The sequence below is a fragment of the Xylona heveae genome (assembly GCF_001619985.1).
Source record: "Xylona heveae TC161 unplaced genomic scaffold L228scaffold_2, whole genome shotgun sequence".
Classification (NCBI taxonomy): Eukaryota; Fungi; Ascomycota; class Xylonomycetes; order Xylonales; family Xylonaceae; genus Xylona; species Xylona heveae.
This window is the reverse complement of record NW_017264194.1, coordinates 955,461-975,682: the sequence shown is the minus strand read 5'-3', so window position 1 is coordinate 975,682 and position 20,222 is coordinate 955,461. Positions and strand designations below refer to the sequence as shown.

At 47.6% G+C, this 20,222-nt stretch overlaps 7 protein-coding genes across 7 annotated transcripts; 5 read left to right on the top strand and 2 right to left on the bottom strand.

The window, feature by feature from the left end:
* Positions 1-3,605: 3,605 nt before the first annotated feature.
* L228DRAFT_236258 (hypothetical protein) lies at positions 3,606-5,522 on the top strand (the record flags this gene model as incomplete). Its single annotated transcript, XM_018330808.1, has 1 exon — positions 3,606-5,522. One exon carries the CDS (start codon positions 3,606-3,608, stop codon positions 5,520-5,522), a length of 1,917 nt encoding a protein of 638 aa, XP_018190691.1.
* Positions 5,523-6,944: 1,422 nt separating this feature from the next.
* Positions 6,945-8,029, top strand: L228DRAFT_243927 (hypothetical protein). The gene is made up of 3 exons (XM_018331805.1): positions 6,945-7,077; positions 7,151-7,546; positions 7,606-8,029. Exons 1-3 carry the CDS (start codon positions 7,063-7,065, stop codon positions 7,981-7,983), a joined length of 789 nt encoding a protein of 262 aa, XP_018190690.1. The 5' UTR covers positions 6,945-7,062; the 3' UTR covers positions 7,984-8,029.
* A 65-nt stretch (positions 8,030-8,094) lies between these two features.
* Positions 8,095-9,511, bottom strand: L228DRAFT_243926 (phosphoribosyl-aminoimidazole-succinocarboxamide synthase). The gene is made up of 4 exons (XM_018331804.1): positions 9,210-9,511; positions 8,776-9,151; positions 8,657-8,724; positions 8,095-8,600 (listed from the first exon to the last, which is right to left on the bottom strand). The coding sequence occupies exons 1-4, from the start codon at positions 9,360-9,362 to the stop codon at positions 8,256-8,258; spliced, it is 942 nt and encodes a 313-aa protein (XP_018190689.1). The 5' UTR covers positions 9,363-9,511; the 3' UTR covers positions 8,095-8,255.
* A 591-nt stretch (positions 9,512-10,102) lies between these two features.
* Positions 10,103-11,588, top strand: L228DRAFT_62572 (urease accessory protein ureG). The gene is made up of 4 exons (XM_018336781.1): positions 10,103-10,363; positions 10,425-10,523; positions 10,612-10,989; positions 11,043-11,588. The coding sequence occupies exons 1-4, from the start codon at positions 10,188-10,190 to the stop codon at positions 11,179-11,181; spliced, it is 792 nt and encodes a 263-aa protein (XP_018190688.1). The 5' UTR covers positions 10,103-10,187; the 3' UTR covers positions 11,182-11,588.
* Positions 11,589-11,641: 53 nt separating this feature from the next.
* On the bottom strand, positions 11,642-12,658 carry L228DRAFT_265606 (hypothetical protein; the record flags this gene model as incomplete). Its single annotated transcript, XM_018334730.1, has 2 exons — positions 11,642-12,583; positions 12,641-12,658. 2 exons carry the CDS (start codon positions 12,656-12,658, stop codon positions 11,642-11,644), a joined length of 960 nt encoding a protein of 319 aa, XP_018190687.1.
* A 117-nt stretch (positions 12,659-12,775) lies between these two features.
* Positions 12,776-14,529, top strand: L228DRAFT_243923 (hypothetical protein). The gene is made up of 4 exons (XM_018331803.1): positions 12,776-12,952; positions 13,016-13,120; positions 13,200-13,300; positions 13,354-14,529. The coding sequence occupies exons 1-4, from the start codon at positions 12,874-12,876 to the stop codon at positions 14,392-14,394; spliced, it is 1,326 nt and encodes a 441-aa protein (XP_018190686.1). The 5' UTR covers positions 12,776-12,873; the 3' UTR covers positions 14,395-14,529.
* Positions 14,530-15,102: 573 nt separating this feature from the next.
* L228DRAFT_280388 (patatin-domain-containing protein) lies at positions 15,103-17,907 on the top strand. Its single transcript, XM_018335778.1, has 2 exons — positions 15,103-15,932; positions 15,986-17,907. The coding sequence occupies exons 1-2, from the start codon at positions 15,137-15,139 to the stop codon at positions 17,674-17,676; spliced, it is 2,487 nt and encodes an 828-aa protein (XP_018190685.1). The 5' UTR covers positions 15,103-15,136; the 3' UTR covers positions 17,677-17,907.
* Positions 17,908-20,222: the final 2,315 nt, after the last annotated feature.

The window sequence follows — 20,222 nt, the reverse complement described above, 5'->3', positions numbered from 1 at the left end:
TATGTTTACCATTTTCTATCCCCTTTTGTTTTTGGCTCTCTCTTTCTCTCACCCCCTCTCTCCCTCTTTCTCATCCTACTTGCTTTCCTTGTCTGCCTAAAGAGTTGGATGCTTGTTCATTTTTTCTTGTGCCCTGTTTATTGCCGCTTGCTGACCTATTTTCGGGATCCTCCCCCAACAGTTATTTGGACATTGAAGACTCTGATGAACCGTACCTTGATGGCATCAAATACCACGCTATGCCGCCGCTAAAGCGCTTCCGTGATATGGAGCACCTCTCTGGAGGCGAAAAGACCATGGCCGCCCTCGCTCTCCTCTTCGCTGTGCACAGTTACCAGCCCTCGCCCTTTTTCGTCCTCGACGAGGTCGACGCCGCCCTAGACAATGCAAATGTCGCAAAAATAGCAACGTATATCCGCGAACATGCCGGACCCGGCATGCAGTTCATTGTGATCAGTCTCAAAACCGGACTGTTCCAGGGCAGTGAGGCCTTGATCGGCGTGTATCGTGATCAGGCTATCAATTCTAGCAAGACGCTTACTTTGGATGTGAGTACTGTTACTATTCTTATTCTTCTCTTTTTATATTTTGGTCGGGCTGGAGCGGGCTTGCTTCCGCCGAGGGAGGGAAGGGGGTCTGCTTTGCGGAGAGAGGGGGGAGGGTTTCATTTCTGATGGCCTTGTCTCCTCTCTTTCTTTCAAATTTGAAATTTTCCTTTTCTTTTCCTTCCCTTTTCCCGTGAAGCATTGGGAACGTTCCCATTCATAACCTTAACCACTTTCGGTTTTTGCTTGAAGATTCGTGCTTGCTAACTCTAGTACTCGTCACACAGTTGCGGAAATACCTATAGAAGCGTTACGTTGGCACGGCACCACATGTGCATTTACAAGGCGTCGTTTCATGTTCCATCGCTTTTTTTTTTTCTGCAATAGTTCTCCTAGCTATGGCATTCATCATAAATTTCTCATTTTTCTTGCGGTCTTCTTTCCAAATCAGCTCTTAGCTTTTTCTATGATTGTCATGTATAGCTTTTACGATTTCTAAATTCGCCATTCAAGTTAATGCAAAATGAGTCCTCGGCCTTCTGCGTCTCCCCCTTTTTTTCCCTTAGCCTTTTTCGGCGGGAAAAAACAGTCCAAACTCAACCCATTGTAGTAGTCTTGTTCTCGATCAAATTATCAACGTAACTTGAGATGTGTTCTTGGATGTGATATGTGACTATTATTAGTCTACCTCGGTCATTTTTTCTTCTTTTTGGGTGCATTTACGTCCGCCACTGACAAACTTGCCGGATCAAGACACGACCCGCACTACTGTAACAATTTGACGCTTGGATAGTGGTCTGGTTAATTAGCTGTTGCGGAAACGGGAACTTGCCCTCTTCTAGAGGGAAAGAAAATTTCCCTGGCCCAGTTTGCTATACAGGACGTAAGTAACGTAGTGCATCGAACATCAGGCCAGATTGACAGATTTCTGTTGCAAAGAAATGGTGTGGTAATGGGCCGGATTCATCATTTACAGGCCTCCTCGGTCAGTTTTGATCAAGCTTTTGGATCCAGGAGAGCGCTGTGTCGGGTTCAAATTCTCCCGTCTTTTATATTGGAGCTGAGAGCCTGACGTCCAGGGACTCCAAACAATTCCGTAGCAAGACCAGTGGTTGGCTGTATAGAAGGTATGTGAATAGAATAGTGTATAGTCGTCGTCCAGCAACATGAGCTGCCGCTTTTGGGGGGGGAAAGGGAAAGTGTCTGTCCCAGTCGTCACGTGGACTCGTAAAACCCCAAATATAGATTATGAAATGTGTCCAATGATTATATTATGATTGACTGGCTGCATGCTCTAGTGGGGAAAAAAAAAAAAAAAAAAAAAAAAAAAAAAAACTAAACCGTCTCGTTGCCGGCGCCACTCTATGTTGTCGGGTTGTAACCTTGCTGGTTTTGTGTCTATAATGGGAATATGTTGACGTGGAAGGACGGGTTGGATCATTTCTAAACTTACCAATGGTAACTCGACGGTTAGAAAAGCCTTATCATAAATTTCGATGCAAAGCACCAAAAAGAATATTCCGGTTGCGGGAGATGGGGAGCACCTCCTGTCCATTGCCGCAGGTGCGAGTAGCTCGAATCTGCTTTTAGTCTCTCCTTCAGTGGTCGGAGATAAATTAATTAACTTGTCCAGTGGTAAAGGAAGGGAGGCAATGGCGAGAAGGGGGAAATCAGAGAAAAAAATATCAATAAACAAAAAAAGATAAAAATTTCAAACAAAATAATACAACGTGAAGGGCATGTGAGATTTCGACACACTACAACCTAGCTGTGATTCTATTAAATCCACGTAGATTGATGGACGAAAATCTATCAGGGTATAGCTTCTTGTCAAATTTTTGCATATCCGCCTATTGTTCCGCTGTACTGGGCGGTCGTTGGCAGGGCTTGCCTATTTCTGGAAGGAACGATCCACTTATTGTGGCTTAGCAGCGTAGCGGAAATGGGCGGCACTAGACGCGGTCGACTGCCAACCCCCGAGAGGAAATATGTTTGGAACTGGACGGGTAAATGATTCCTTCCCCAAATCGTACAATGCGCAAATGATTCGCTCATCCAGCACTAAGACACATCGACAGGCTGCGAGCGGACCAGACATACCCGGCCCCAGCGGCCCGCTCCGCAACGTCCCGCTTGTATTTGGCTTGGCTTGGCGGAGCGGAACCTTGAAAGAGGACAAGTTCTATCTTCACTGACACTAGAAGGGCATGTGTTGCCTTTCCGGAATGATAATCTTTGGCCAGCGGCATCTAGAGAGCCGCGTGCCCTCAATTTCTGCCTGTTTGTTTTTGTCAAAAGACGGCAATTTCGATGTATATTTTTCGAGAATTTCTGAGGTTCTGACATCATACTTATCCTCCTGATATCTTCCTTCCTGCAATATTAGTTTTGATGTTGCTCGAGGGCATAAATGACTGGTGTGAGAAAACATTCCGCTTTGGGAATAATCTTTGATCGGATGAAGCATCGAATTGGCTAAGAAATTGCGTCCGAGGACGCCACATCTCCTTTTTATTTGGCGAAGAAGGTGTAGTAAGTGGATCTCGACTCGATGAGACTCACTGGCCGTTCTGACACAGAACATTCTCAGCTAAACAAATTTCTGCACTAGGTTAGCTGAATTAATGAAAGATAATATTTTGGCTGGGGAAGGGCAGGTTTGGCGGTACTATACCCTTAACATGTGCCGCTTTTGTGTAGAGGTCTTTCAAAATACGTGGCGGCCGGCAAAACACCAGCCCAGCTTGGGGGAGCATGACTACCTCGACATGCTCACCTAGGGCAAGTATGGCAGGAAAAGCCACAGTATCCTTCACTTTGAGCATACCACAACCAAAGCGGCCACTCTGCCGCTATCATGGCCTTCTTCCGGGGTGTGGCCTCACCCCCAGAAAAAGGGAATAAATAGCTGGTCGAGGCCCATCCAACCTGTGAACACCCGCACTTTGTTCTCTTCTTGAATCTTTTTGGTCCACACACCCAACCTTGCTTTTAGAGAGCGTGTGATATTGGTTAACTTTTGGTGCGCGTCTTATTTTTGTCTTTTGAGCGTGAGTCAACATGCCTCCCACACAAGAAGGAGAAGCACGCGACGAAAAACAAATTCCACCTCGTTCAATTAGCGTCTATTCGCAAACATCATTTTCTCGCTTTTCCATTCCTCGAAGGGCTCAACAGGAGCAGGGACAGCTTGTTGTCCCTGCCACAGAAGGAGGAAATGCAAACCGCCATTTTGGTTTTCTGCCTGTCGGCCCTTCTCCTTCAAACCCGTTTGGATCTCAAGTTGAGGTTCAATCTGGTGGACTTCTTGTTGGTCGGCTGTCTTCCTTTTCTCCTGTAATTGATGTAAATGCCCCAACCTACCCAGGGCGCCGTATTGTGGAAGAAGTTGAGGAAAATGATGGGGGAAATGTCCTTCACGCCACCAAAGCCCGGTATCAGACCCCCAGCATGACAGGGAGAGTATTGGAAACACCATTGCTCGCTGAGAGCTGCTCTGACTATGATCCCCCAACGCAACACGCTCCCATTGGCACCCGGCGACAGAACCAATTTCAGAGAAACCATTTGGAACACTCTCAGAAGACACCGTCTCCTCTCAACCTTCGAGCGCCAGATACTCCTTTTCAAGAGCACTCTATCAACAAGCTTGCGGGCGGATACCCGTATGCTGACGGCCACGAAAGGGGTCCACCAATTTCAGGCGGCCAATTTCTTCGCCAGGATCAACAAAGGTTGACGAACACCAGCTTAAAGTCTAACCCATGGACATATAATTCATGGTTCGGGCCTCAAGCTAACCAGGGGGGCCCTGAGGCTGGAAGCACCTCCAATACTGGTACAATCAGCCGCACCTTTGGTCAAGATATGACACAGCCGAACTGTCCTCCGGCCGACAAACTGTACTCGCGGCCGCTTCCAAATGATAATACTGATACTTCTCCGGACTTGAGAAGCTCTTCCTTAGGATATGGTCTAACGGCCGAGAAATCCAAAAACGAAGAAACCAAGAATGCCTTTTTCTCTGCAACTTCGCCACACCTGTGGTTTGATTCAGGCAATAGAATCCCAGCGGATCCCTGGGGTGTCAGCAATTGGGCTTCACGCAAGAATTCGTCGAATCGAAATTCCTGGTCGGAAATTCGATCAATTTGGGACTCGACCGGTCTGCCGTCCTCGCAGACAAGTAAAATTACTACCCCGGGGCCTCCTGGAAGCCAGCAGGCAGCCAATGCATTTGTGGAGCAGCATCAGCCATGTCATGAAGCCAAGTCCCATACATTGTGTGGCGATGCCTGCAATGATTTCGATCTCGCAAAACTTCAAGTCCATGATCCAGAGGATGATAGAAGCGTACGCCCGGAACCAACACGCTCCGACATGATCAACAAATGGTCTCCTCGATTTCCAAATCAGGCGACCCTGGGTAGCAGCTATGAAACCACTCCAACCCAAAGAGGTTTGCGACCTGACGCTGTCTCATTCCCACCTCCCCATCTGATCCATGCACAACAAAGATTGTCCACCCCGCAAGATTTTGGTGGAGCTATGACCCGATCCATGTCTTTGGAGTCTACCGTGAAACCCGCCTCGCCTTATGAGGGACTGAGACCTGACGAGATGGAATTTCTCCTGGAGCGATTAACTGACCCTGGACAGCGTGCACTATCCAAGGAAGTTGAAGAGAACGAAAAGAGGAATCATCAAGAGAGGGAATTTCGGTCAACGCAGAGCCCATACGGCAGAGAGATTAGACACCGCTCACCGCCCTTAGACTTTCCTAATGCCGGTAGATCGCAACCTGTCCATGGTCACCGATATCCAGTCTACCCACAACACGTGGAAGGCCAGCCAGGCCAGCCAAGTAACGGCTCTTACCCCATGACTAGAGAGGCCTTGGATCAGCAGAACTATGAATTGAGAATAATGGAGGAAAAGGCGGCCCAGAACCGACGATTTCATCACTGGAGGTCGTGAAGTCTCTAATAATAATTCGCCAAGACCATGGACATTATCCAATATTGTCTTGAGCCCCAATTTGTCGAGTAACCCAAAGGGAGAAACTAGATAGATCAATCAACGTAATATAATTAGTCAAGCAAATGTTGAATTAACTTTGTGATAGAGAAACAATCATGTCTCGCGACATTCAGTAGTCCCATTTAGCGTGCTGAGTTTGAATCCAAGATCAGGTGACTGATTGAGTAATTGAAATTGAGACAAGGAAGTCAACAAGTCGTGCGTGCGATTCATCGTGGACATGGCATGAAATACAGTCTGGTCAAGCCACCATGTGGTAACTCACAGCCACCGACGTTCTTGATGAACACAGCATCTTGAATATTTTACCACATGGTCATCCATTGCCTTCTGGACTTCTCTGCACATAATCATCGTCGTGATTGACCCTTGTGGTCCAGGCACGTGTTCCGGATGGTTCCGGCGACATACTGGACAACTTGCCACAGTTGAACCTCATCGAAGCTATATCGAGAGGGGTCGCATTTTGAAGGAGTCTACTCAAAAACATAAATGACTAAATAAAAAAGAAGCGCCCCTTGACTTGAACATTCCTTTTCGGATTGCTTGAAGCGAGATGGTGTCATGGTGTTTGTTCCAATGAGCGGCTGGAAACCCTTAACCGAAACTTGTCTGAGATACAGGGGCAGGGGCAGGCAATCGCCATGGCCAACGGGGATCAAGGGGACGTTGCCCTTCCAAGCTGACTGGCCATGCGCCGCTAAGCAGTGGCGCACTCAACGTGCCCTATCAGCGACTCCGCACGCGCTTCCTTCGTGATCAAAATCATAAACCTTCAAGAGTGAAACGCCTGGCTCTCGCGGAACATGTTTTTGTTCCTGGATCTCTGAGATGGAACAGACCACCGGTCCGCGCCAATCTTAAACCGTTCTGCCAGTGAGGGGTCTTCAATGCTCTGTAGTCAGCTAGGGCTATTCTCGAGCTACCCAAAATGTACTGATGCTCCGCTGTGGGTCAGACACCCTCAGCCCACGGGCCGGAGCATTGCCAGTGATGCTTGTTTCAATGGAACAATTCGACAGCTGAGACCCGTAGGGCGGGCTCTGCCTAACCAGATCGATAGCACTTAACTGACTTAGCTATGGTGCCACTTGCATTCTTGAGCAAATCACGATGGCAATATTATATCAGGCCAGGAGATAGGTGCTCCTCATTGCTAGGATCCCTACTCCCATCTACAATGTCTCCGACGCCGTGTCTGTCGAGGTCTAGCTGCCCCGCCAAGGGCTCTTGCGCACTGATCCGCAAATTTCTTCAAGGGGCTTCAAAGCAGAAATATAAAATGCGGGCTGTTTCTTTGACTTCAAGTTTTTTCAAGCCGGTCTTTAGCAAACACTACGTTCTTTTTCTACGCCAGATCCTTCATTCGTTCTCACCTTGGCTGCGCCATTCGTTCTTTCTTCTGTCCCTCATTGCTATATATCCATTATTGCATCAAATCTGCTTCTCCGCTCATTTTTTGAAACTTGAAATCGAAATGTTTGTGCAAAGTGTACGTGCATTCTATGTTGAGCTATTCTTCTACCATAGGATGGGTGACCAATACCTTTCCCGACTTCGAACAGACTCTTCCGTTCCTTTGTCTAGTAGCTCTGGCAGCTGCGTTTCCGGTCCCGAGCCCCGAGAACTCGGAGAATGTCGAGAACCTCGAGAAACGTAATGGTGCCGGGAGCACCGTGGCTGCGTCAGCTGGCCTGGCATGGTACACCTCCGATGCGAATACTGGCGTATCAGGATACGCCGACCCTTCAACATACCAATGTTTCTCCGGCCCCGCGTCCAATTTTCCTGACTATCCGCAATGGATGGATTATACCCAAATGTTTGACCTCAACCAGAGAGTCTCCCTGTCGCAATTAGAAAGTGGGCCAATTCAAGGAAACATCTGGGACGCTATTCAAACGGTCTCTAGCGAGTCTATGGTCGATCCAAGGCTTATCCTTGCCGTGATTATGCAAGAGGTAAGATTACAAAATTCTTTTTGCTTCCCAGTGAAGCTAGTTGTGTTAACGAATCATAGTCCACTGGAAATGTCAACGTTCCGTGCACAAACAACGGCGTTGAAAATTGCGGATTAATGCAGGCCTTTGCCGGAAGCGTTTCCTTCGATCCTTCAGATTCACTTGGTTCTATCACGCAGATGATTCGTGATGGTACCCAAGGCACCGCCCAAGGACCCGGCTTGGTCCAGTGGCTCAATAGTGACTCGGAGACGAGTTACGCCGGAAATACTGATGGCAGTCCTTATAATGCTGTGCGAGGATATAATTCAGGCAGTATCGACTTCACTAATCTGAGTAATCGCAACGGCGCAACAGCGAGCTATGTTAGTGACATCGCCAACAGACTGTTAGGATGGGATGGAAATGGGGCTGGTTCCTCCGTTTGTGGCTTTTGAACATCTGCTTCAGAGATAGCGTTATATTCAGCCAGGCTTTAGACACAATGTATTCAGATTCCACTTAAGCTAGTTGCTCACAAGGTGATATGATGATTGATTGTCATTATGGTTTATTTTTTGTATATACCGGTCATCGTTATTGACTTGAGTCGTGTAAAAAGAAAGTTTCTAAGCCACAGGGCAGGTTCGCAAGCCACTTGGCTTAGACACATAGTCCGGCAAGCGAGAATTGCATTGGCCCTCCGGACCTGAATAGATCGAGTCGTTGCTTATGCTGTCGCTGATTTTCCGGTCAGGGCATCGGCCCACTTGTGACCGACCAGCCGTTCAAACGCTTCCTGGTACTTCTCTGCCGTCTGTTTGGCAATCTCCTCAGGCATGGAAACCCCTTCCTTGCCCTTGAGACCTGAGTTCGTTAACCAGTCTCTGAGAAACTGTTTGTCGAAACTATCTTGGCCCTGGCCAATCGCGTAAGAAGCAGCAGGCCAGAATCGAGACGAGTCTGGCGTCAGAACTTCGTCCACAAGCACAATCTCATCCGTGGCAGGATCAAGCCCAAACTCAAATTTCGTGTCGGCAATTATAATGCCTCTTTCCTTTGCATATGATTTGGCCTGAATACTCAGATTAGAGACGCATTCTCCCAAAGTTCAATGTGGGAAGTCCATACCGTCTTGTAAAGCTTCAAAGCGAGCTCCTCAATTCTCTTTGCGTATTTCTCGCCAACAATAGCAGCAGCTGGTCAGAGGTTAACAAGAATTCTCGTTGTAGCAGCTTTTAAAAACCTACCAGCATCCGGATGAATGTTCTCATCATTCTTCCCAGCCTCAGCCTTTGTGCTAGGGGTATAAATCGCTCCACCAGGGAATTCTTCACTTTCTCTCAGTCCCTCCGGCACCTTGATACCATGCACAGTTCCACTCTTCTGATACTCCTTCCATGCGCTGCCGGTAATGTAACCTCTGACGATGGCTTCAATGGGAAAGATCTGGAGTCTCCGAACCTGCATGCTCCGATTTTGAAGCTGCGGGTGGATATGCTTTGGAACTGAGCTCGGAATAGCAAGAGACACAAGGTGTGTGCGAAGGTCAGGGATTGCATCTGTCAAGACAGCAAACCAATGCGCTGAGAGGAGGTTGAGAAGAGCGCCTTTGTTAGGGATACCCTTTCATGGACTGAGTCAGTATTCCGTAGGTGAAACAAGAGCTTGGAGGGTTTGATACATTCTGCATAATCACATCATATGCTGAGATGCGGTCCGACGCAACAAACAGTAAGGTTTGGTCATCGACGGCATAAAGATCTCGTACTTTGCCTCGAGCAACAAGCGGAAGGCTTCCTTTGAGATCGGATTCAGTAATTGCAGATGCAGCCATTGTGCTTGCTCTATATAGGGAAAATTGTTCCAAAATTTGACAACGATGTCTTCGAAGCCTTTCTAAATTTGACTCTCTCTTTAGTTTGTGACGTCGATCGAACGGTGTTGTTTAAGAGAAGAAAGAATTTGCAACCTGTTCAATTTGCTTGCTCGGATTCATATGCAGGTGATTCTCAGCGCAATGACAGAACTCCGTTTTTAGTGTAGCCGGCAAACGAACATACTTTACCTTTTTCAGTAACGCCAGCAATTTTTCATGTACCGGGTAGCTATCAGATGTACGAGTACCCTCATTCTGGATACCTTAGTAACTGCTTGTCATAAAATCAATAAGATACCGTGACGGGTCAAGGGAAGAGGGAATTCTATCGTTTCGCTGAAACTCATTTTTCTCGAATCAACGCCCTTGACTGGCATGGAGCCACCTCCGGTGGGCCGTGCAAAAGGGAGCAATACGCACAGTTACGTAGCCTTAGGTACCGTGTTAGGAGGCCTCGTAGCAAGCTCCAGTAGTGACTCACTAACTGGAAGTTATCAGCTTGGCCAGCAGGCCGGCTATCTCGCTACTTAATTGTTGTCGCACTGAACCCTCGCACGAACTGGGGAGCCCTGCAATCTTATTGATTGGCACCAGAGCAGCAGCTTATCGTAAGTGAACTGCAGCCATACTTTCGGGGAACCCCGCCGCCCCGCACTGTTGACCTACAGGTAAATTTATCGACATACAGTTAATTAAATCTTGCTTTGAAAACCTCACAAGTAGTTTCTTACTCTTCTTTGACTCATTCTACCTATTTCTTACTCTTTTGATAATTCATTGAAGATGGCTTCTCACACCCACTCTCATGATGGTGGCGTTAGCCATTCTCATGACCCCATTGCTGAGCATGGCCACTCGCATGAGATTCTCGATGGCCCTGGCTCGTTTTTGGGCCGTGAGATGCCCATAATTGAAGGGCGCGACTGGAATGAGCGTGCATTTACCGTTGGAATTGGAGGGTTCGTGGACGTGATAAATTGTGGCTCTTTATATACTTGCTAATATATCCATGTTAAAAAGGCCTGTTGGTTCTGGCAAGACTGCGCTCATGCTTGCTCTATGCTTGGCTCTTCGCGAGAAGTATTCCATCGCAGCAGTGACAAATGATATCTTCACCAGGTACGGAGTACTCCACAAATCATGCTCCACCGCTAGGCTAGTTTCTCGGTTTTATCAAACCTCCAATTAACCAGAAAGTCTCATATAGGGAAGATGCTGAATTTTTGACGCGACATGCTGCTCTGGAGCCGCCACGCATTCGTGCTATTGAGACGGGTGGATGCCCGCACGCCGCAGTCCGAGAAGACATCAGTGCCAACTTGGCCGCCTTGGAGGATCTCCACAGCAAGTTCGCCACGGATATTCTACTTATCGAAAGTGGCGGAGACAATCTGGCAGCCAACTATAGCCGTGAACTTGCAGACTTTATCATCTACGTAATCGACGTCAGTGGTGGCGATAAGATCCCGCGGAAAGGTGGCCCAGGAATCACGCAGAGTGACCTGCTGGTTGTCAATAAGACGGACCTGGCCCACATTGTGGGCGCGGACCTCGACGTCATGGACCGCGATGCTCGAAAAATGCGGTATGTGATTGCACGTCCCAGTTATAAAGTAATGACTTTCTGATCATTTCCAGTGAGGGTGGCCCAACTATCTTCGCCGAGGTTAAGAACGGAAAGAATGTCAACCATATTGTCGACCTCATTCTGAGTGCCTGGAAGGGTAGTGGAGCGCAGGAGGTATGCTTGCAAAGACAAAAGAATCAAGCTGCATAAGTGCTGTTCGAGCCTTGAGAGCTATAAGATTTCGACGGTAGAATTATTCTTCCCGCGTACGAAAAGTGCTTCTCTCTTAAAAACATCGCCGCCACCAATCTGGTCTCCTTCTCTCTCCAGAGTCTGGATATATCGTTCAACTTTTCCATCGAGATAATATGATTCTCATGTGCGAAGAAATCCAGTCCAATAGAAGGCTGTGGCCTCATAACCTGAGCCAAGGAAACAGCAAGGAGTAAATGACGCTTAGATGCTAGTGTGGATGCATTGGTTTGACATATGAGGTCGCAAAATATCATTGATCGTCTCTGCTCAGCTCTACAGAACATGGAGAAAAGAGACGTCAAAACGCATTCGTAAACCAAAAAGAGTTTATCATGACCATCCGACTCCAGAAAATGCAATCTCGATATTACGCTAGATTTTACAGAAAATCTTAGTCGCTTGCACGACTGGTCATTCATACTTCGCGGACCTTGACCAAACGGTCTAGTGCATCTGAGGCTCGACCCTCGGTATCCAGCCTGTACACGCCAGTTTTCCCTTTCACCTGAACTTTGATAAATCCTTCTCTTGTCCATACTCGTCTCAGATTAGTTAGTACACGCCAAGTAGAAAAGTTAAGGTGCTTCAAAAACCCCTTCGGCGACCCATCCCCGAGCCTTTTTGCTTCATTTATGTCTCGGATGTTACCAGAGGCAACTGAGCTTTGCGTGTGCAGAATTAGGGGCGAGGAGATGGATACGTCAGTAGGAGAGATTGTTATAGGCTTCGGCTTCTTAAATCGAAAAGGAAGCATTGGTCGAACGTCGATTAAGAGAGTAAGTGCCCGACGAGATGCCGATGGTACAGCAGTGATCCTTCGAATCAATCTGACGAGAGTATTAGCTGGGGATTTGTGAGGAGATGACACAGGTTGTTCGTACCGCTGAGCGCCAAGTACCAAGTATGTCCCAAAGCAAGCCATTGCAAAGCATACGCCACCAAACGCTATTGGTATCCATGTCGCAAGATCAGCTGGCGGATGAAGATACTGCGCATAGAAATTGTAGCCAGCATATGTGAAACAGAAACTGCCAAACGCGTAGCACCCAGTCATATATAATCGATGTGACGGTGCTTCGTAAAGTAGAATTGATGATCCCCGGGATGCTAGAGCTTCAGAAAATGAGACGTATTTTCCCGGTCTGGGAGCTCCTTTGACGGATCCGCTCATTTGCGCACTTGCGGCAACCTTTTCCGGTCTCTTTGCCGCATGCTCAAGGAATTGACTGCGACAGAAAAATCTAGCAGTCGGGGCGTTGCTGGGCAGATGCCTCACAAGAGCGACTCGCATTGATGGATAATGTGCTGAGTGTTGTAGCGATCGCAACGTTGCGCGGAGCTGTAGGAGACTTGCCATCTATCACAATCATTGTTAACACAAATTATATAGGTCTGTTTAACGTCCCTTAATTACCTTGACATTTGATGCCATGACTTTATCGCTTCAAGTGCCAACAACAACGGGCCGGGGAAGAACCCATTGGGCATCGGGGTTTAATATCGCGCTAAAGATTTTCCGATGCCGAGACATCGCCAACCACCGTCCCAACATCCAGCAAGTGAGAGCTCTGACCGCGCAGTTGTCTCCTCAAGACTCGACTTCATCCAGCGCAAACGCTTCTGGCACCTGGCCAGCCTCGGATGACCATGGCATCTCTTTCGGCGGCTTGCAGGCTATCTGCGAGGTTGGTAGGCGGTCAGCTGCGACAGCCAATGGCCTCCAGAAGTACGCTTCCACTTATCAATGGAATTGTTATTCCTCACGGCTAATTAAAATTCATTCCAATAGCCTATCGAACTTCGGCCGCCGCTTTCGCAGCACAGAATTTTGCAATGCCCGCTATGTCTCCAACGATGACCGAGGGAAACATCAGTTCCTGGAAGGTCAAGGAAGGTATGAGCGAGTTCTTCTATCCACGCTACGCTTGGCTTAATCAATTGGCACCTCAATTGCTGATATTTTCTTGATTCAGGTGAATCATTCGCCGCTGGAGACGTCATATTGGAGATTGAGACAGACAAGGCGACAATGGACGTTGAAGCTGCTGATGACGGTATCTTGGCTAAGATCATGGTACGCTCAGTAGCCTCTTATTGAATTTGAATAAGACTCTAACCAGGACCTAGCAAGGGGATGGCACAAAAGGCATCCAGGTCGGCGAACGGATAGCTGTCCTGGCGGAACCTGGCGATGATTTGAGCCAGCTTTCTCTGCCGGCAGATGACGCGGCTCCATCTACCCCGACCCCACAGGAGGAGACTGCGGCAGGAATTGACCCGTCAAAGTCTTCAGGATCACAGGCAGAGGCTCCGCCAACCTCTAAGCCCAGCTCAGAAGCTTCAGCGGGCGGACCGCCTAAAACGTCTGGGAAGCCAGCCAACAAGAAATATCCCTTTTACCCCTCTGTGGAGTTCTTATTGCACCAGAATGGCCTGTCGAAGTCCGAGGCCGAGAAGATCCCTGCAACTGGTCCGAATGGTAGACTCTTGAAGGGAGACGTTTTGGCCTATCTCGGTCGTATTCAGCCTAACTACGCATCGGATCTTTCTGCTCGAATTTCCAAACTCAGTCACCTTGACCTGAGCAACATTAAAGCTGCCCCGCCGAAAGCACGCGAAGAACCTACACCAGCCAAGGCTGAGGAAGTCGTGGCGGCGCCCGCTCCAGAGCCTGACTCAGAGGTTACCATCTCAATTTCTTTGACGGCCGTCGTAGAGGTGCAGAGACGGGTGCAGGAGACCCTAGGAGTCTTCCTCCCCCTTTCAACCTTTATTGCTCGTGCCAGTGAGGTGGCAAATGAAGCTCTGCCACGTTCCAAGACGGTTAAGCCTTCTGCGGATGAACTTTTCAATCAGGTTCTTGGGCTTGACAAGATTGGCAAATCCTATGCATCTCGTGGATCTTTTACTCCGCAGATCATTGCACTGCCGTCAACGGTCTCGCTGCGTCCCAAGGCAACTCCCAAAGCTGACATCTTTGATATTCTCAGCGGAAAGCCTTCCCGCAAGCCAACCAAGGTCAGCAAAGCCTCCATCATTGCTGACGAGCCTCCTACTACCAATGTCTTCTTTGTGACTACACCAAAAGGGGATGAGAAGCGTGCTGAGGTTTTCCTCAAGCGAGTTAAGGCTCTGCTTGAAGCTGAACCAGGACGTTTGGTTGTATAGTTATTTTCAATCCAATCCATCAATGCTTATCTGTCCACGCAATTTTTTCCCTTCTATGAAACAATAAAATACCAGTCCCATTATCGCACCTTAGACTGCTATTTGTTGTACTCAGCGTTATGTAAATTATAGGATATGAAATATAAAAATTTCTTAAGAAAGATAAGAAACCATGTCATAGTCTACCGGTGTTTCTCAGACCAATCAGTGATGCTTCCGGAACCAGCAAAGAATCCAATTATACACGATCCAAGGACTGTGAAGGAACAATGACTGCATGACTACGCGTTACAAAACTCTTCAGTCATGCATGTTTCCATTCAGAACGAGATGATTCAACGAATTGTGCAGTACAAAAGTTTATTGTCAAGGAATATACACTAGATAGTAGAAAAGTAGTCAACGATTATATGCATCGGTTCTTATGCATCCTAACCCGCCTTCATATTTCATGCCATTGACCACCCAGAAGACAGAGTGGTAAGCGATGCGTCGGACCCCTGTCGTGCCATTCCGCTGGGGCATCCCTCATGCTATACTTTTTCTGGGAAGGTACCCTCGGTATCCTCATACCCCAGACTGGCTGTGCGCGAAATGACAGCTTAGCGATGGCTGACTGACGTGACCGGCGCGGCAATTCCCGCTCCTTCATCATTCTGGGGCCGAAAGGTGTTGGGTTGAATGAGCTCAGCGTCACCGCTCAATCAACCTTAATCTTGTCTCTCTTCATTTTCGCGCTCTCATGGCGGACAAGAAAAAATCCACTGATGGGCCATCCCCATACACGCCAGAGGCTTTTGATGCATACAATATCCCCGATTACGATACCAATTTCGTTCATGAAGCTGAATTCTCCGAATTTGCGAAAGCCTTAGCGGCCCCAGAGAATTCCAATGAAGACGTTTCATTGTCTCAACAGGCACCGGCATTCATAACGGCTTTAAATGACTGGCGTCCCGTTCATCAAAAGGTACGTGGGCGTCGAAAAAGCGGCGGCCCTCGTAGACGACGTCCACCGAAACGGGGGAAAGATGAAACCCGAGAAGGATTCGTCTATACATTGCTCAAGTGGCCTATGCTAGTTTCTGTCCTGGCATGGATTATCATTCTCGGAATAATATACATATTTACGCGGCTTTATATTTACTTTTACGAGCAATTCGTTACATGGCGTGGAACCCGACAACGTCTGAGGAGGAACCTCCAATCAACAAAGTCCTATGGCGAGTGGGTTGAGGCTGCAAAGGAGCTTGATAAATACCTCGGAAATGAAGCTTGGAAAAAGCAGGATGAATACGCTTACTATGATCACAAAACCGTGAAGAAAGCGGTCAATCAATTACGAAAGTTGAGGCAGCTCGCGGAAGCCGAAGAGAGCCCAGAGGTCGAAAACGAGGGCACCGTTAGGGCAGTTGACGAATTACGCGGTCTGATAGAGGCTTGTGTAAAGAGTAATTTTGTTGGTGTGGAAAATCCAAGGTTGTACAGCGAAACGTACCATGGTACTAAAGACCTCGTTCAGACCTACACAGACGAAGGTAAGTTGAGAAATTAGGCGTTCCTCGTGATCTAGGCTAACATCAATCTCTAGTAAATGCTTCTCTGAAGTTCTTGCTCCACACTGATCAGCTATCCAAGGAAGAAAAGCGCAGTCTCTTTAAGCATGTCCACACCAACTTCGGTCGTTCTGCATTATGTCTTTCGGGGGGTGCATGTTTTGCATACTATCATTTCGGCGTGATAAAGGCTCTTTTGGATGCAGACCTTCTGCCACAAGTAATTACAGGGACATCGGGTGGTGCTCTCGTCGCTGCTCTCGTCGCAACGCGAACGAATGAGGAACTCAAAGCCACCCTTGTCCCGGCGCTAGCGGGCCGCATCACTGCCTGCCATGACGATTTTCTGACGTGGGTTCGAAGATGGTATCGCACAGGAGCACGGTTCGACTCAATTGACTGGGCCAGGCGTTGCAGCTGGTTTTGCCGTGGCAGCATGACTTTCCGCGAAGCATATGAACGTACAGGTCGCATCTTGAACGTTAGCTGCGTTCCATCGGATCCCCATTCGCCTACCATTCTTGCCAATTATCTAACGTCCCCTGATTGTGTCATCTGGTCTGCTGTTCTTGCATCAGCAGCTGTGCCGGGAATACTGAATCCCGTAGTTCTGATGAAGAAAAACAAGGATGGCACAATCTCACCCTATTCATTTGGCCACAAATGGAAAGATGGAAGCTTGAGGACAGACATTCCTCTCAAGGCACTGAATCTCCATTTTAACGTCAATTTCAGCATTGTTTCACAAGTAAATCCCCATGTCAACCTCTTTTTCTTTGGCTCCCGCGGAAGCGTAGGCAGGCCAGTCACACATCGCCGGGGACGAGGTTGGCGAGGTGGCTTCCTAGGCTCCGCCACCGAACAATATCTCAAGCTTGACCTGACAAAATGGTTGAAAGTACTTCGACATCTCGAGCTACTTCCCCGGCCACTGGGGCAAGACTGGTCGGAGATCTGGCTACAGCGATTTAGCGGTACTATCACTATCTGGCCAAAGACGATCCCTTCGGATTTCTATTATATCCTTTCGGACCCTTCTCCTCAGCGTCTTGCACGCATGCTTCATGTTGGCCAGCAGTCAACATTTCCGAAACTTGTGTTTATCGGCAACCGCATGAAAAATGAAAGAATAGTCGAAAGTGCCCGACGTGCTACCCGTCCACAGATGGAAGAGAAAACGATACAGAGTATAATTTCGGAAGAAGACCTTCGATCCCTCGTTCGTGAAGTGCGTCAGCGCGATAATCCTGTCGCACCCCGGCTGATGACTCCGATGAGCAAATCACCTCCAAACGAAGCTCAACCCAGTGCTGCCTTTAGCAAACGGTTCAGCGACTGGCTGCAGAATTTGAATGCTTCCTCATCTCACCAGTCATTTGAATCACATCCTACCACAAACGAATTCTCGGGCGACGATGATGGTGATGATGACGACATAGGCTATGACTATAACCACCGGCGCTCAAGTTATGGCGTTTTAGAAGAGATTGGTCGTCAGAGCCGTGTCTTCCTCGATGACTCTGAGGCATATGATACGGAAGGTGAAGCCAGCTTCGGAAGTGGCGGTGTAGGCGAGCGCGATGTTGACGGCCTTGAAACTGATGAAGCTTGGGATGTTGAAGAGGAAAAGGACAAGCATGGTCTGGAGGAGGAACGCGAGCGAGAGGAAGATGCGATTCAGGCATTTGAAGATAACGACACTCATGAAGGTACAATTGTGGGCTGATTTGTGCATTGTTAAAAAACGATGCTCGGCTTTTATTTGCAGCCTTTTACATCTGCTTTCCGGGGTCAAGGCGTAGGTTAGATCGACCAGTATCCACAGCGATTGTGTTTAAGATGAGGTCTTTTCTTTTTTCTTTTCATATTTCTGTCAAGGCATATGCATTCGTTAATACCTCTAGCGTCGTTAATGAGTTGTTTATTTCTGAACATTCGATAGCGACATCTTCTCACCTAATTTCCACTTGCCCGTCGTGCATGTCGTAGAAGGAAATTAAAGTAGCAAACTACTGTACTGTGTAGCACTGTGTACTATTTTCTAGCCAATGTAGCTACCCCTATGTAGGCACATGCTATACAAGGCCACCATTTTCGAACTCATTATCTCTATACTTCTTAAATCCTCTTCCTTTCCATATTTCTTCTCTCTTCCATAACTTTGCCATCTCCATTACTATCACCCCCGTGATTGCACAAAAGAACACCGCACTGTGATGTGCATAAACATGAGACATGCATCTCAAGCATCTCCAAGCATCTCCCCTTCATACCTCTAATGCGTTTCTCATGCCTATGGCAGTATTATTATACTTCCCCTAGCGGTCCAAGCGCCGCAAGCGACTCAAGCGGCCCGGGCGGCCCCACGCCTTTTAACCCTTTTCCGCTTCTTCGCAATTCGGCATTTCGCATTCTTGTGCCTTCGTACGGCAATATGATTTGTACATATGCTACTATGTAGGTAATCGAAGACGTTCACCTTGTCCAAGTCGCAAGCTTTTATCAATCTTATATGTGTGGAAGAGAAGTGTATAACTATACATTATATGATCTTACGGGTAGGTATGCAAGACGAGACGCGCGATACAATGCAGTCTACTCGCATCAAATCGTGCATAAAGTTAAATGCTCAATGCATCCGCACGGACAATAAAGATATCGAAAAGCATGAGAGAGTTGGGTGTAATTGCTGCAGGCTCATCGCTGTTTCAAATTGTCGAGAGACACGGAGAGGGCAGGGAAGGGAAGGGAAGAGAAAGGGAGCCGAGAAAAACAGACGGTCCGTCTGCGGTCTAGACCGTTGATATATCCGTATATTAAGCTTATTATATGCTAACATGTGTTGGATGATGTGATATCGCATACCGGGGTTTGTTTTGTTTGTGGTAGAAGATAGTACTGTGTACGCCATGCCATGTGGTTTTTCTAATGGCTTCGAAAGGTGTCTGTTATTTTTGTTTTCATTGTCTCTCCTATTTATTTTGATATTGATTTTATCTTGACTTTTTTTTTAGAAGAAGAAAAAAAGTTAAAATAAAAAATAATAGATGGAGTTTTTTCTGGCTGCTCAAGCTACGATGGTATAGCAAATTAGCAGGCGGGAGAAAGTGAGATATTTCAATTGTAACAGGGAATTTCTCGAATTTCTCGGATGCACAATGTCATAGTATACCTTTTAAAGCAAGCAAGCACGCTTGACATTAAAGGCTGTAAACATAGGTATATAGACAATGCACGAGAGAGGAATTAATTCTGTGAGCTGATATAAATTGAAAATAGTCTGGTGGGGCTATCCTGACTGTACAAACGAACTAAAATTAACGAGCACAAAAATTCTCGAAAAAAACAAAGGAAAACAAGAGAGGGAGGACGTGGGGTCGCGTCTCCATGAGAAGAAGTTTGTTTGTTCAACAGAGATTCGAGCTCTCACCGCCTAATGGTGATGACGGGGATGAAATAATACGAAGACGTTATACGTTGGATGAAGCTAGTGGTAGACTTTATCTTAGCTTTGTTTACCTGAATTCTACCCGAGGGTACGGAGGTAGCGAGCGAGGGGAGCCTTGCTCCAGGGAGAAACCCTGAGACCCCTTGGCAGAGGAGGGGCTCTAAGGCTAAACCTAAGGGTAATCCCATCGAATCCAGGCAAGCCTTTCGTCACGGTAGTGATCATTCACATACGTGACCAACAGCACGGATATCTTTCCGCTCTTTAGGGAGTATTCTGATCCTCCAAAATATCATGGTCGGAGAGCGGATCATTTGAAAGAGGAGAAGCTATCAGATAACGAGACAAAGACGCTACGTGCAGGAGAACAGAACGAGTGGCAGAAGGCGTTTCATGACCCAGGGTCCACTCCAAATGTCATCGGCGCCTCTCCGGCCTCGCCTGAGAAAGCGCACTTTAGGTCATCATGCAGCCAGACTTACGGGTGGGACGATGATACCAGAGGTCTTGGTTACACACCATTTTGGACTCGTCACTTTGACCCATTTTCGCGTTCCGGGTGGCGGAAGGGACGGACGGCGACGGTTGTTCTGCACGAGAACTGAAAATGTGAGACATCATATCTTTAGATGGCTCATTCTGACAGTGATCACTTAGCCCAATTCGCCGCTGTAGCCGCCTCTTCGCCTTTGTGCCAAGGAGGTCTTTGTACTCTCTCTTCTGACGGTCTGAACATTCTTACAGGACTGTAACTGTGCCATTTCTGATGCATGATAATAAATGGTCAACGAACAAAGGACAACAAGATTCAGATGGGATATGCA

Excerpts from the sequence above, each read along its gene's own strand:
- L228DRAFT_243927 (XM_018331805.1), top strand. Across the intron at positions 7,547-7,605 it reads TTGCCGTGATTATGCAAGAG|TCCACTGGAAATGTCAACGT; the intron begins GTAAGATTACAA and ends AACGAATCATAG.
- L228DRAFT_243923 (XM_018331803.1), top strand. The coding sequence starts at position 12,874 with ATGGCATCTCTTTCGGCGGCTTGCAGGCTATCTGCGAGGTTGGTAGGC. Across the intron at positions 13,121-13,199 it reads TTCCTGGAAGGTCAAGGAAG|GTGAATCATTCGCCGCTGGA; the intron begins GTATGAGCGAGT and ends TTCTTGATTCAG. Across the intron at positions 13,301-13,353 it reads GTATCTTGGCTAAGATCATG|CAAGGGGATGGCACAAAAGG; the intron begins GTACGCTCAGTA and ends ACCAGGACCTAG.
- L228DRAFT_280388 (XM_018335778.1), top strand. The coding sequence starts at position 15,137 with ATGGCGGACAAGAAAAAATCCACTGATGGGCCATCCCCATACACGCCA. Across the intron at positions 15,933-15,985 it reads TCAGACCTACACAGACGAAG|TAAATGCTTCTCTGAAGTTC; the intron begins GTAAGTTGAGAA and ends ATCAATCTCTAG.
- L228DRAFT_243926 (XM_018331804.1), bottom strand. The coding sequence starts at position 9,362 with ATGGCTGCATCTGCAATTACTGAATCCGATCTCAAAGGAAGCCTTCCG. Across the intron at positions 8,725-8,775 it reads GAACATTCATCCGGATGCTG|CTGCTGCTATTGTTGGCGAG; the intron begins GTAGGTTTTTAA and ends ACCTCTGACCAG. Across the intron at positions 8,601-8,656 it reads CTTTGAAGCTTTACAAGACG|GCCAAATCATATGCAAAGGA; the intron begins GTATGGACTTCC and ends CTGAGTATTCAG.
- L228DRAFT_62572 (XM_018336781.1), top strand. The coding sequence starts at position 10,188 with ATGGCTTCTCACACCCACTCTCATGATGGTGGCGTTAGCCATTCTCAT. Across the intron at positions 10,524-10,611 it reads ACAAATGATATCTTCACCAG|GGAAGATGCTGAATTTTTGA; the intron begins GTACGGAGTACT and ends AGTCTCATATAG. Across the intron at positions 10,990-11,042 it reads CGCGATGCTCGAAAAATGCG|TGAGGGTGGCCCAACTATCT; the intron begins GTATGTGATTGC and ends GATCATTTCCAG.